Consider the following 14,108-nt stretch of genomic DNA (forward strand, 5'->3'; position numbering starts at 1 on the left):
AGGATGTCATTTCTATGCAGAATCTACAAAGTACCTCACCATGTTTGGCCTAAGTGCTCATGAACTGTGGTGAGGATGACCTGAGTTTCAGTCACCTGTGTCTTCCTTAGCTTTCTCATCACCTGCAGAGGAACCACTTCCCAGTCATGTCATCACACTCTCTTGTTATTGGCATCTCTGTACAAGCATTTGTTCTCATATAAAAGTGCTCATTTAAGATTGGGAATCAAGGAGAACTTATACTAAGCTGAGCACTTACAAAGTATGTGATGAGGAGAACACATTTCAGGAACATTGGTGTCTTTTGTTTTAGGAGCTGAACCGTTTACGAAAGGCTGCCTTGGCCTTTGGTTTCCTGGACCTGCTCAAAGGGGTGGCTGACATGCTAGAAAGGGAGTGCACGCTGCTGCCTGACACAGCTCACCCCGATGCTGCGTTCCAGCTGACTCACGCCGCCCAGCAACTCAAGCTGGCCAGTACTGGCACCTCTGAGTACGCCGGGTATGACCACAACATCACACCTTTGCAGACAGACTTCTCTGGGAGCAGCGCTGAAAGAATGTGAAGCTGACTTCATTCTTTATTCAAGTGAAAATAATTTAGGATAAAAACTTTTCTGGTCTGTTCACCTCTGCAGCAGCTACCCAAAGACCTTCTCAAGGCTGCCTCAGAAGCACCACTTGCAGGTTTGACTCTGCTACTCTGAGAAGGGTTCTGCAGGGTGGGCAGCTGCTCGGGCTTTGACCTTAGCTTTCTGGAGTTCAGTCTTTAAAACCAAAAGACAACTGTTGCTCCCACAATGGGCACCTCTCCTGAGAAGCCTGAAGGACTGACAAGCGTAGAGCCCACTTCACCTTCCTCGGGCACCCTAACAACCTGGGTTCTCTGTTCCTGAAATGCCCTTTACTCTTCTCCTCTCCCAACCACAGGGACATTTTCAGGTACCTATGATTGGGAGAGGAGACTTGCTAAGTACAAGCCCAACATCACTAAGTTTCAGAATTTCCTTAGAACTTGGGCAAAAGGTCGGTGGTAACCCTTAGGTGCTTTTGGCTTATCTTGAGATACAAACTATTTAGACAGCAACCATAAATGTATAAAATGATTGTTTCTTCAAATTTTTTTTAATGAAAATAAAATATTTGATTTTCTATAAAATGGTTGCACTGGGAAATTTTTAATGGGTCTTTTTGCCTTTTGCCCTGTCCTATAACCTAAGTATAATTTTAACTTCCTAAGTAGCATAGATTCATTAATCTTGAAGGTTACTTGGGTTCCATACTGACTTCCTTGTTTCTGACACTGGTTAGGCCTCACTGCTTCACTGCCTAAGCCAGGTTCCCTCCAGGTAGATTCTGATATCACTGTAGTCAGTTATGGTTCCCGTTCATGAGCTAGCTTCATGACCTTAGGCAAGTCATCTAACTTCTCCAGGCTTTATTTACATCATCAGTGCTTTTCAGATTGTTCTGTAAACCTCCTAAGGAATGGCTGCTTCAACCCAAGCAAACATGTTTTATTTAACATGCTGAATTGCTATATAGGCATACCTCGGAGGTTTTGCAGGTTTGCCTCCAGGCCACCTCAGTGAAGCAAATATTTCACTAAAGTGAGTCACACGAATTTCTTGGTTTCCCAGTATATAAAAATGTTATGTTTACACTATACTGTAGCCTATTAAGTGTGCAATAGCATTCTAAAATAAAACGTATATACCTTGATTTTAAAATATTTACTGCTAAAAAATGCTATCCATCATCTGACAACACAGGGTTGCCACAGATCTTCAATTTCTAAAAAATGCAAGTATCTGTGAAGTGCAATAAAGCGAGGTATGCCTATAAAATACTTTTTCTAAACAAAGGAATTTATCACTAACAATTTGGAAACCATTAGACTAAATGATCTTTAAACACAAGTTACTAAGATTTTAATTGTAAATGTTTAATAGAAATACACAATTTTTAGCTTTCTCAGACAGCAATAAAGGGGTTTATAACAATCAGTCACTAAGAATACAAGATTCTACCACAAAGATACAGCATAATCTGCTGTAAAGCTGATCTGCCCAATTACACATAGAAAGTCAGTTGAAAGAACACCAGAAATTAATACAAACAAATGTTGACAGAAGTTGCAGACATGCAAAATATCCTTCAGTGCAATGAACTTGTAAAAATATCAACCAGCCTATGCTAATCAGATGTTTTTACTTAGGTCAAACCAAGTTTCCATCTTGGGCCCAGAGAAATAGCATAACCCACTGAGTCCCCTTTCCCCCAGGAACAATGGGAATGGCAGAACAGAAAGAGTCAGCATACCTCAAATTCTTATATACAAACATTACTTGGTTTACTTGGAATGTGTTAGGGAAAACTGATGTTTTCGACAATGGCCAAATCATAGTGTCTAGATTTTTTTCAGTTCCTCTGTTGGTGGATTTCCTGCCAGGAATTGTTAAAGGCTCAGCTGGTGGTTCTCCAGCCAAAGTTCTCTTTGTTTTCACTGTCCTACTGCAGACAGGTGAAACAACAGCAAAATAAAAAGCAGGTGTTTTTGAGGCCCATTCAAAAACAGTTCCACCAACTCACTCTGACACAAGTAAATGGACTCAGTCAATGCAGGGGAAGGAACACTGAGTTTTTTATGTCTGTGCACAGCCTAAGACAGTTTCATAGGTATTTTTACTTGGCCTACTCTGATGTTTCCAGTTTGCCACAGGCTGCATGGCCAGTTTGACCCTTTTGATCCCTGTAGCACCATTTGCATTTGGAACTCTTATAATCTCATTGTTTTCTAACTAATGTTTCATCTTTCGTGTTGAAAATAGTTCTGATTTAGCTAGGAATGAAGTAAATGATCATGGTGTTCCAAGGTTCTGACTGGTTTCTCTCAAATCACCCTGGGCCTCTCCAGTGCCCACGCAGGTTAAGATGTTGTTAGAGAGATTCAGAGGTAATATGTGTCCTCCAGCCCTACTCGGACTCAGAAATGTTTTATCAATGACTGAGTAAAACTCGATTTCCAGAAAAATCAATGCCAACCCACTTAACAAGTAGCCCCTTGGGTACAGAATATATTAGGTCCTTGTCTGAGTCACTTTCACAGCCGCCTACACAGCAACGTAGTCTTGCTTTTTTTTTTCCCACAAGCAATAGCTGAAAAGAACAATTCCCAGCTATAAGAATGGCCAGTAGCTGGTAGCATCAGGGCACTGAAGAAGTATCTCTGACCTGTGTGAAACAGACTGACTGGACATGGAGTGGGTGGGCGTAGGGCTGAGTCTTTTGCTGTCATTAACAGAATACACAGGAATGAACCTGTCATCAGGTATCAGTAATCCATGTCATGCAAGTACTACACTAAGATAATACAGTAAATTCAGGAATGTTACTGGGGAAAAAGGAAGATAGCCTCACTGAGAATTTAATCATTTAACTTTAAAAAAACTTTTACATCAGTACAAGAAGGTAAAACTAAGAATTATAGATTAGGCTCAAACTGGCAAGAAGTCATCTCAATCTCTCTTTTTAGTGGATCTTTTTCTTTTTTTGTCCAAAGCGCCGCCTGCGCTGTTTATAAAGATGACGGAAATTTATGTATAATCCTGAAAAAGAAAAGAGGCCAATTAGAAATGAGAATCTTTGTCTCTGTTTATAAGCAGAAGCTCTTGGGGCAGGACAGTCCCTAGTTGTCTGTTTTTCATATCCCACAGCCCTGTGCTTACTGCAGTTGCTCAGGAAGTACAACTTAGAACAAATATTAATAATGCACTAGAGACAATTCAATTTTCCCCCAGTGGGTTCTACAATTTAATTTTCTCCCATATTTTACTATGAAAAATTTCAAATATACAGAAGATTAAACCATTGTACACCTAGATTTAAACTTTAACTTTTTTACATTTATCACATACCCATTCCCATCTCATTCTTTATGTATTTCAATGTAAGCTGCAGACATCAGTACACTTCACCCCTAAAAATTTCATTAATTAGAGTTCAGTATTCTTTTTTTCCTTTCTTTTAAGGTAGGATTTATATAAAATGAAATACACAAATCTGAAACAGAGAGAACCTAATTTTTAATTCAAGGCTATGCAATAATATGTATTAAGCAATAGCCTAAAAGGTATGAGACACTTTTCTAGGAAGCACACAATTCAGTGAACTAGAAAAACACAGGATTTAAGAGCCAGAAGAAAATTTCAATCCTACGTGATCACTGAGTAGTTCTGCAGCTTAGTCTCACCTCAGTTTTCTCACTGTACAACAGGGTTAAAAACACTTATTTTACAGCCATTGTGAGAGAACGTATGTTTGATCCATACACAAATATAACAGGTTGTTATACTGCTTCTAAATTATGTAGATTTAGGATTTATTTCATTCTGAAGAATAAGAACAACTACATATTCATTGTAGGCAAACTATGAATACAGAACCTTGTAAGTTAGAATATGCAATAGCTTAAACAACACAAGGAAAAGCCACTAGGGTTAGTGCACATTAAAATACATCTACCTGGGACTTCTCTGGTGGTCCAGTGGTTACAACTCTGCGCTCCCAATGCAGGGGGCCCAGGTTCGATCCCTGGTCAGGGAACTAGATCCTGCATGCCACAACTAAGAGCCTGCATGCCACAACTAATACATGCCGCAACTAAAGATCCCGCATGCGGCAACAAAGATCCTGCGTGCCGCAACTAAGACCTGGTGCAGCCAAATAAATATTTTTTAGAATACATAAATAAAATACGTCTACCCTTCTAGCTTTTTTAGTAAAATATTTTAAGGGTCTTTCCAACACTTATTCCTTTTTAACACTTTCAGTAGGCCCACCTCATGGAGCCTAATTACAGTAGTACTAGATTTATCCAGTAATAGAGGTAAAGAGCTCTTTTAATGAGTGCATTTTCCAAATTGAAGCTTACTCCCTTAAAGCGCCAAACGTTTTAACATTTTTGGTGTGAAATCTTTCTGAAATGGAAAAGAAGAACAAATGGAATAAAATTTAACCTTTGGCAGATGACCTGCCCCCATAATGTATATTATTTAACTGCACTTCTGCCATGTGCTGATTCCGAGGGGCTCCTAAAGGGTGTAGGTCTCTTCTCCCCCACTTCTAAATGACCAAGATCGGGAATTCCCTGGTGGTCCAGTGGTTAGGACTCCGCGCTTTCACTGCCAAGGGCCCGGGTTCAATCCCTGGTTGGGGAACTAAGATCCCACAAGCCGCATGGTGCGGATAAATAAATAAATAACCAAGATCACTGGGCTTTCCAACTTCTTGGGTTTACTTTTTGTGGTCTCCCTCTCAGTCTGGGGAAGCCAGCCTCCAAGCTGGTCCCCAATAACCCCTACCTCCTGGTATTTCATACCCTTGTGTAGTCCCCTCCCACATTATACAAGGTTGATCTGTGTAAGAAAGAGAATACAGCAAAAGTGATAGTATGTCGGGGCTTCCCTGGTGGCGCAGTGGTTAAGAATCCACCTGCCAATGCAGGGGACGTGGGTTTGAGCCCTGGTCCGGGAAGATCCCACATGCTGAGGAGCAACAAAGCCCCCGTGCGCCACAACTACTGAGCCTGCACTCTAGAGCCCGGAAGCCACAACTACTGAAGCCCACACGCCTAGAGCCCATGCTCCGCAACAAGAGAAGCCACCGCAATGAGAAGCCCGCGCACTGCAACAAAGAGTAGCCCCTGCTCGCCACAACTAGAGAAAGCCCATGTGCAGCAACAAAGACCCAACACAGCCATCAAATAAATAAATATCTTTTTTTAAAAAAGTGATAGTATGTCACTTCTGAGTTTAGGTTATAAAAAGCAGTGTGGACATGATAGAAGTGCTAATTATCACTATAATGGCAATCTTATTACAATTGATAAATGTATCAAATCAACATGTTATACCTTAAAGTTATACAATGTTTTATGTCAAATATATTTCAATAATAAATAAATTTTTTAAAGGCAAAAAAAAAAAAAAAGGCAGTGTGGCTTCTGCTTTCTTCCAGATCACTTGCTTTGGGGAGAAGCTATGTCATGAGCATCCACGTGGAAAAGTACTATGGAAGGAAACTGAAGCCTCCTGTCCACAGCTACATAAGCGAGCTTGCAGCAGATCCTCCAGCCCCAGTCAAGTGTGCAGAAACTGTAGCCCCAGCTGAGCTGACAGCTTGACGAAACCTCATGAGCGTCCCTGAGCCAGGGCCACCCAGCTAGCCTACTTCCTGACTCTCAGGATACATGCGAGATGATAAATGTTTTCTGTCTTAAGCTGCTAAGTTTTGGGGTAATTTGTTACACAGAAAAAGATAACCAGTATACTATCTGCTGTCACATCCTTCTGTTGCCAGGAGACCATAGAGCCATACTTCAAGGCCACCTCAAGACTTTTGTGAAATACAACAGGGAGAAATATATGTAAGTATACTAAAATGTGTTAGAACTTTATCTAAAGTAAACAATCCTCATAATTAGGAAGGCTTTTAAATCTCTCATATTTGCAATAATATAGGTTTACTTCTCTTTCCCTTCTTTTAGTGCTTAGTTTTTATGAGTTAAGGCAAAACTTTATGGTTTTATATTAAAATTAATAAATAAGCAACGCTTTACATGAGGAGTGGGGGGCTTTCCTATTGTTAGGTAGAAGCCTTCTGACGTGTCCTGGCTGCTCAGAGGCCTTTACTGCCTTCCCTCCTTGCTGCCAACTGTATCACCACCTCTGTAATAATTCCTCTGGATAAGGGATCTGCTACTGAAATTAGCAGAAGTAAAATGAGCTTTTTATTCATTTTTTGTTCAGTTTTAAAAGAGCTGCTTACATTGTTTTAAACATGAAGTATGGTGAAGTCCCAATGACCTAGAGCATTTCAAGAAGATAACTCACTCACTGGAGATGTGGGAAGAAATACTTCCACACATAGCATATTCTCCTACTGGGTCTATTTGGCAAAGTAATCATTCTCTAACTTATTTCTACTCTTTTGAAAGTAAGAATACTAATAAGGATTTTTAAAACTCTGAATCATTTAACTCTACCTTCTAAGAAGTAACAGAAAAAAGGTCTATTACAGAGCCAATACTTACCTAAAAATAATATTATAAGATAAATCTGAAGAAAAAAGGAAAATCTAACTTTGATTTTCACTGGATATGGCAATGTGAAGCTGAATCTTCCTGTTTCATTAAATATTGGAATGGACTGGATCACTGAGACAGCTGAAAAGCAGAAACAAGAACGTTTTAGAAGCAAATGAAATACAGTCACATCTACTGATAAAACCTTCTAACCCCTCAAAGTTTCTGGGTTTGTTGAAAATGCTTCTTCCTCCTCTCTTTGTACAATGGGCTCATGTCTCTTTTTTTTTCCCCCTAGCTTTCCTAGGAAATAAGCCTCCAAGCTGACAACAAGGATAAATGAGGAACGGTCATCTGATAGCACTGGGCTTCCTATTCCATAAAATGAAGAGAAAAATCCCTGACTCACTCACTAGGTGTTTGTCGTAATAAAATGAAGTCATCAATAAGAACTTGCTTTGGAAAATTTAAAGTACCATATAAATAGGAAGCATGCACTGCATGACCACCCAGCTTCCAAACCTTAACAAAATGAGCTACTTCCTTGGAACAGTCTAGATACCAGGAGTCATGTGGAAGGAAGCCACTAGAAAGAAATTCTTGAAAAGTTCAACACCCATATTTCAGACTAAGGCTGGCAGAGGGAGGAAGAAAGATCTGGCCACCCCTTGGAATTAAGATATAAAACCTAGAGTTCCTGAAAGTACCTTCTGCCAAACATCCCAGAGGATATAGGGGAATCCACATAGTGTAACGAAGCCATGTGAGCACCTTCCAATCCATGTCAATGCAGGAAAGCATGTAGAAGGGGTACCTATTGAAAATAAGGAATTAACATGTTAAAAGCCACTGAATGCAACCCTAGAACGTCATTCAACAATAATTTCACAATTAGCCACACATGGCTGCTTCTTAGCAGAATTATAAACTCCCATCATGCTCCTCCTCCAATCTTCAAAGGATATGAATTCTCAATAACGGCAGACTAAGTTTAGGTCTCAAAGGAACCCTCTATGAAAAGGTTCAGTATACAGAACAGATGCTCAGAAGCATTCTGGCTTTATTCCTAGTTGATCTACATTCCAAGTAGGTAAAGATGACAGATACTTTGACAGACACTTTATCGCTGCATAAATGAACATTACCAAAATTAAAGTATACAAAAGACCTCTAATCTATAATCAGGAATACTCTATTTAAAAAGAGATAACATAAAAAAAAGTTGCTTCCTCCCAAACAGTAAAAGTTAATATTAAGTACCTATAATCTCTTTCGCCTTTGTGTTAAGTAAATTAGAGGGTATACTGGGTGCCATGGGATACAGACTCCATTTAAACACAATCTAGGACTGCTGATGTCTTTTCTCCCTCTTAACTGTCAACTTTACCAAAATACCACCAAACCTAGAGCTGAGAAGTCAATTTGCAAAACCAACCCTCCACTTGACTGAAAAGGGAAGAAGTATGGAGTATGTATGGTCTGGTAAAGAAGAACACATCTACTTTAATTGGATTTTTTTTTTTAAGATATTTCTTCTATTGACAACTGAGAATGGAAGAATCAGATAAGAGGTCAATTCAAACTTCAGTAATCTTGTAGTAAAAGATTCATTTCTATCATCCCTTCTCGAAGGCTAGTCTTTACTACTTCCATCCAACCTGGGATGCTCCTTCAGCCCCATGTTTCTTCAGCCCTTTCAAGAATTTTTCCATGTGAATGAGTGCTCTCTTTCCAACAAGACAGCAAGATCCTGAAGGGTAAGATCCTTTCATTTCTCTGGATCTCTCCCTCTGCTCTCCAGTGCCCAGGCTGGTATTATGATCCATTGACTGTTTAAAAAAAAAAAACTGCCTCACCTTTACAGAGCACACAGATGCAGGTAGAACTCTCCACACATAGAACCTTAATCTCAAATCAAATGAGACTCTGGATAAGACAGCAACTCCCTCAAGAAGAGAGGTGCTCCAGAGTGGGAGAAACACTCAAACACCATCCTGGCATTTCTACCCACCTCAAAATTTCAGCTGTGCTCCATATATAAAACACAAAGAAAACCACAGCTTTGTTTTGCATTTCTTCCATGGTGCCAAAGATGATAAACAAAATGAAGTTTCTTCCAAGAAGCTATTAAAAGGACCCAAAAGAGAGAAAGAAGTTTTAAAATATATTTTCAAAAAACAACATATAAATGTATTATCTGAAACGTAACCCCACTAAATTCAAGGTAAATAGAAAAAGACTGAGAAAACTTAGAACAAGTTAAAGTACCCAAGCCAGTATTTGTGGACGTGTGTGTGTGTGTGTATTACACACATTCAAACACAGTTTAAAGAATACTGCCAAGTGAACATCTGCGTCTGCATAACACAAGTTAAGAAACAGAACGTTACCAGTGTGGCACACCCCCTCCCTCCCCGTAGTAAGTAACTACTATCTTTTTTTTTTTTTAATATTTATTTATTTTTGGCTGCTTTGGGTCTTAGTTGCAGCATGCGGGATCTTTCGTTGAGGCATGCAGGCTTCTCTCTAGTTGTGGCGTGCGGGCTTAGTTGCCCCAGGGCATGTGGGATCTTAGTTCCCTGACCAGGGATGGAAACTGCGTCCCCTGTATTGGAAGGCAGATTCTTAACCACTGGACCACCAGGGAAGTCCCAGAAACTACTATCTTGTGTTAACCATTCCACTGCTTGTCTTTATAGTTTTACTACTTATGTATGTATTCCTCAACAGTATATTGTTTCATTTTGCTTTATTTTAAACTTTCTGAAATCATACTCTATGTATTATACTCTGACTTGCTTCTTACTCAATGTGATATTCCCAAGATTCAACCATGTTGGCACATGTGGTATTGCCCAACTCCAAAAGGCTTCACTCACATTGTATTCTACACGAATGGCATGCACTGGAGGCATGTGATGTGATGACACCGAACCTATCTTGCCCTAGAAATTCTACCATGATGCTTATTTGTATCAGTCTTTGATATAAAAAAATATTATTCCATATTAGTGGGTCACTCACTATCCGCTTTTATTTTTTTGAACTAAACAAAACAACCTCTTTCCAAGGACAGAAAACCAAGAAATAACAAGGCTATTGTATTAACACCCTTTACCATGCAAGTGATACTATCAGAACACCAGAGCTGATATGCCAGAAAAGGGCTGAACTATAAAAACAGCATCCAGAAGAGACTAGCCAAGTCACCTGATTCCTCCTGAGTCTGGGTTGGTGGTATCTAAGAATGTGTAACTGCATATAGTTAGGAAACAAGGCAAGGAAGCCGAAAGACTTCAATGTCCCATTCCTGAGAGCAATCTTCCAAATATTAGGAAACAACCTAGATGTACTGGGGGTGGGGGGGAACTCCCCACATGAGTCAGAAGAGCCACCTTCAAACATGCAAGAAAGTCCAAAGTGAAGAGAGTTCCCAGGTATTACACCACCTTCATTGACCTGAGGTGGTAGGAGACCAGGCACACCCCTATCTAAGAAGAGGTTAGGGTTTTCCACTCCTGCCTGAGAATCAAGCTTCCCTAGTTTTAAAGCTCTTTTTATAACTTTGTGATATCACGAAGATATTATAAACAATAAAATAGACCTGAAATGGCAAAAGTCTATTTTAAAAAATATCCCTCAGGTTTCACATTTTCCAACCTGTTCAGATAAAACAATGCTATTCCTGTGCAAATAGGTATTTTTACTAACTGAGACTTCCCAGCAAAGTGTGGATACCTACTAAATAAACATTGAAACCTTTCATTCCCCACCCTCGAGCTCAACTGTTCAATACCTGGAAAAGAGAAGGTATCACTGGTGACTTAGTGACTCCAATTGCTGCATTGATAGCTTCCACAACTGCCAGCATCTGGCAGAAATACATCATGTCAGCCACGGTGTGGAACGTGTCATAAAAGGACTCTATGGGACAAATACACATTAAGGGTAAATCAACTGGCAAACTCCAACAGAAGTATTTTGCGAACTAGATAACTCTTTACACGAAAGGAATTTTAGGAAAAGTATAATAAACATCCAGTCAGAGTCAAGTTCACTATTCACCCCTCCATGGGCCTGAATAGTAAACTCTACTGTTTACCAGAAAGTTAACACATAAACCCTGTATGCCCTTCTCAGTTTTAAAAGGCAAGAAAAGACACATACCTAGACTTCACTCAGTTATTATATGCTGAAAAATCTATGTATCAAAGCACAATGATAATTCTTTTCAGATCCATTATCTCATTTATACATATATCAACTGCAACCTAGCCTTTTAAAGTCTCAAAAACTGTACAATCAAATAAATGGGGTCTTCCCTGGTGGCGCAGTGGTTGAGAGTCCACCTACCAATGCAGGGGACATGGGTTCGTGCCCCGGTCTGGGAAGATCCCACATGCCGGGGAGCAGCTGGACCCATGAGCCATGGCCGCTGAGCCTGCGCGTCCAGAGCCTGTGCTCCACAATGGGAGAGGCCACAACAGTGAGAGGCCCGCGTACCACACACACACAAAAAAAAGAAATGGTATAAACCTAAGAGTATGGAAAGTTTGAGTAAACCATAGTTTATCTATTTCATGGAATATTATATAATAATTTAAATGATAGTTATTCCTTATATGAGGACAACAAATGTGGTATCAATTTGGAGTGCTCCATAATTTAATATCCTTCACTTTTCATACTGATCCTCACTTGACATCCTGCATTCGTACATTCCTCTTTGCAGTGTTTCTCAGCCAGGGCACCACTGACATTTTGGGCAAGACAATTCTTTGTCCTGCACATTGTAGAAGGTTTAGGATTCTTGCCTCTCTGCCTGTTAAAGTAGTGCCTCTAAGAAATGGCAGAGTTAGGCACCTTACCAACAAAGATGACACTGCAGACACCTCAAAAGAATACAGTTTATATATCAAATGAATAAAACAAGCCTCTTGCAAAAACTAAAAAACTCTCTAATATTCTCACGAAAATGATCCACTTTACAATCCTGCTACAAAGTCAAACGCAAAAAAATGAAGAATGGTATATAGTGTTATTGCGTAATTTTGCTGGAAAAATTCCACCAATAAGTAAGTTCAAAATTTGACCAATTCTTTTCTTTGAGGAAGTAATGCAAAATTACAATTTAAATTTTTCTATATATAAGATAAAAAATTTATTCATAATTTTAAATGTCCCTTGTCAAGACAAAATCCCAATCAAATCTTTTTGTTGCCATTTACAATGAAATTCTGGTATCCTTTTTCAGGGGATTCACTTATTAATTTCTTGGACAAATTATCTTTGAAAAATGAGGTTCTCCATTACTTTGAACTAGAAAGTTGTGACTTAAGATTCGGCATATGGTAAATAAAAATAAGATCTTGTTGCTTTGCCTCTGATTTTACGGGAAATTCATCCTGTTTCAATTCAGGAATAGAAATCTGATTTCTAAAATGACATAAAGAATATTAATAACATTAACATGCTTATAATATTTTTAAAAACAAGATGCAAAATTGTACACACAGTATGACTATAATTTTTAACTGCAGGAGAAAAAAAAGACTAAAAGGAAACATATGGAAATATTAACAGTGATGGACAATGGCTTATTCACCTCCCCTTCCATCCCACTGCACCTCCTCTCTGGTTTTCTCCCATTTTCCAAACGTTCTTAAATCAGCCCAATTACTTTTATGATTTGAAAAAACTTTTTAAAAGTTCTAAAAGGCACTCATATGTTAATGGATATAGATTTAAATAGTGGTACTATAAAATAGTATACTCTTTCTGGGCAGTATAAATCAAAATCCTTAAAAGCAATCTGCCCCTAACACGTTGTAAAGCAACTATACTCCAATAAAAATTCATTTTAAATAAATAAATAAGATAAAATAAAAATAATCTGCCCTTTAATCTCGTAATTCCACTTTAGGAACTGTTCCTATGAAAGTTATATGGGTTTAGAAAGATATACAACAAGGTGCCAAGAATCTGTTGCTCTGATAGATGGGATTATGGTAGAGCTTTTGTTTTGTTTTATTTAAGTCTTTAATTATTAACACATTTTTATAATTAGAAAAATTTTTTAATTTATTTAATAAAAAAGTACTAATAGAGAGAGGCAACAGTTTCTACATAAGCCTAAGAGTTTGCTATTTCCTTAGCATGAGAAGTTTAGCACATACATGTTTACGTGAAAAAAACAAGTACATGTGTAGAATCTGCCATTCACCAACATCCTTTATTCAAAAAGAGATAATTGCAAAGGGCAAACTATGACCCTGGGTACCAGGCCCAGGTCCTTATTACACCTTTGAGGACTGGTAAGAGAAGAATTACACCAGCAGCTCCATTCCAGCAGGTGGTTTAGGAAGGGGCTCAGAGCCAAAATAGAAATTACAAATCCAGGCAGCTTAAACACATGACCCAGATAACTTAGCAGCTTTTGGAGTGGATCCCCTAACAGCTAGCAGGCTTGAACATTCAGAATCGATCCAACTATGTTAGGTTAAATAAATAATTTATGAATTTGAATGTACCTAGTCATTCCATGGGACTTGCGATAAATTCATACTAGTAAGAGCTACAGATCTGAGAACAACTGTCTGAGACTTCCTTTGTTTCTTTAAATAACTCATCTGTAGACCTCTGGTTACACATGACTATAAGATACTAGGCATTTGGGAAGTTTTTCACTAGCCTGCTACTGTGCTTTGCAGAATTCCAAGGTATTAAGAAGGCTGGAAAAACAACACGCACTTCTTTCACAAGATTCTGGAGCTAATTGCAATTCACCTTTACAAAACTCAGATGGGAAAAATTTAGGACTGAAGAGTAAAATAGTCTACAGGATTTTTTTCTCTTTTTAAATAGTTTATATTTTCCATTATGCTCATATTTTTCCTCATATTTACTTTATAAAATAAGGAAAAAATTTTAAATGATCCTTTCAAACCATTTGAAAATGGTGCCTTTTCTTCCAATCATTTCACATTTATTGGTTCAGTTTTTTTTCTCCTTTTTATATTGGTGTG

General features: G+C 38.6%; 2 protein-coding genes across 5 annotated transcripts in view; one reads left to right on the plus strand and one right to left on the minus strand.

Moving 5' to 3' along the window:
* INTS14 (integrator complex subunit 14) overlaps positions 1 to 3,151 on the plus strand; it is a 37,142-nt gene extending 33,991 nt beyond the window's left edge. For all 3 annotated transcript variants that reach the window (XM_004276204.4, XM_033439902.2, XM_033439903.2), the window contains one exon: positions 314 to 3,151. In XM_004276204.4, coding sequence (XP_004276252.1) covers positions 314 to 565 — 252 coding nt within the window. In that variant the 3' untranslated portion in view covers positions 566 to 3,151. The remainder of the gene's footprint in view (positions 1 to 313) is intronic.
* The window catches only part of HACD3 (3-hydroxyacyl-CoA dehydratase 3), a 32,602-nt gene continuing 20,417 nt past the window's right edge, over positions 1,924 to 14,108 (minus strand). For both annotated transcript variants that reach the window (XM_033439876.2, XM_004276203.3), the window contains 5 exons: positions 10,880 to 11,007; positions 9,095 to 9,207; positions 7,791 to 7,897; positions 7,093 to 7,224; positions 1,924 to 3,607 (listed from right to left, as the gene is read on the minus strand). In XM_033439876.2, the coding sequence (XP_033295767.1) occupies positions 3,531 to 3,607; positions 7,093 to 7,224; positions 7,791 to 7,897; positions 9,095 to 9,207; positions 10,880 to 11,007 (557 nt within the window). In that variant the 3' untranslated portion in view covers positions 1,924 to 3,530. The remainder of the gene's footprint in view (positions 3,608 to 7,092; positions 7,225 to 7,790; positions 7,898 to 9,094; positions 9,208 to 10,879; positions 11,008 to 14,108) is intronic.

This window comes from Orcinus orca, chromosome 2, assembly GCF_937001465.1.
Source record: "Orcinus orca chromosome 2, mOrcOrc1.1, whole genome shotgun sequence".
In the NCBI taxonomy this organism is placed as follows: Eukaryota; Metazoa; Chordata; class Mammalia; order Artiodactyla; family Delphinidae; genus Orcinus; species Orcinus orca.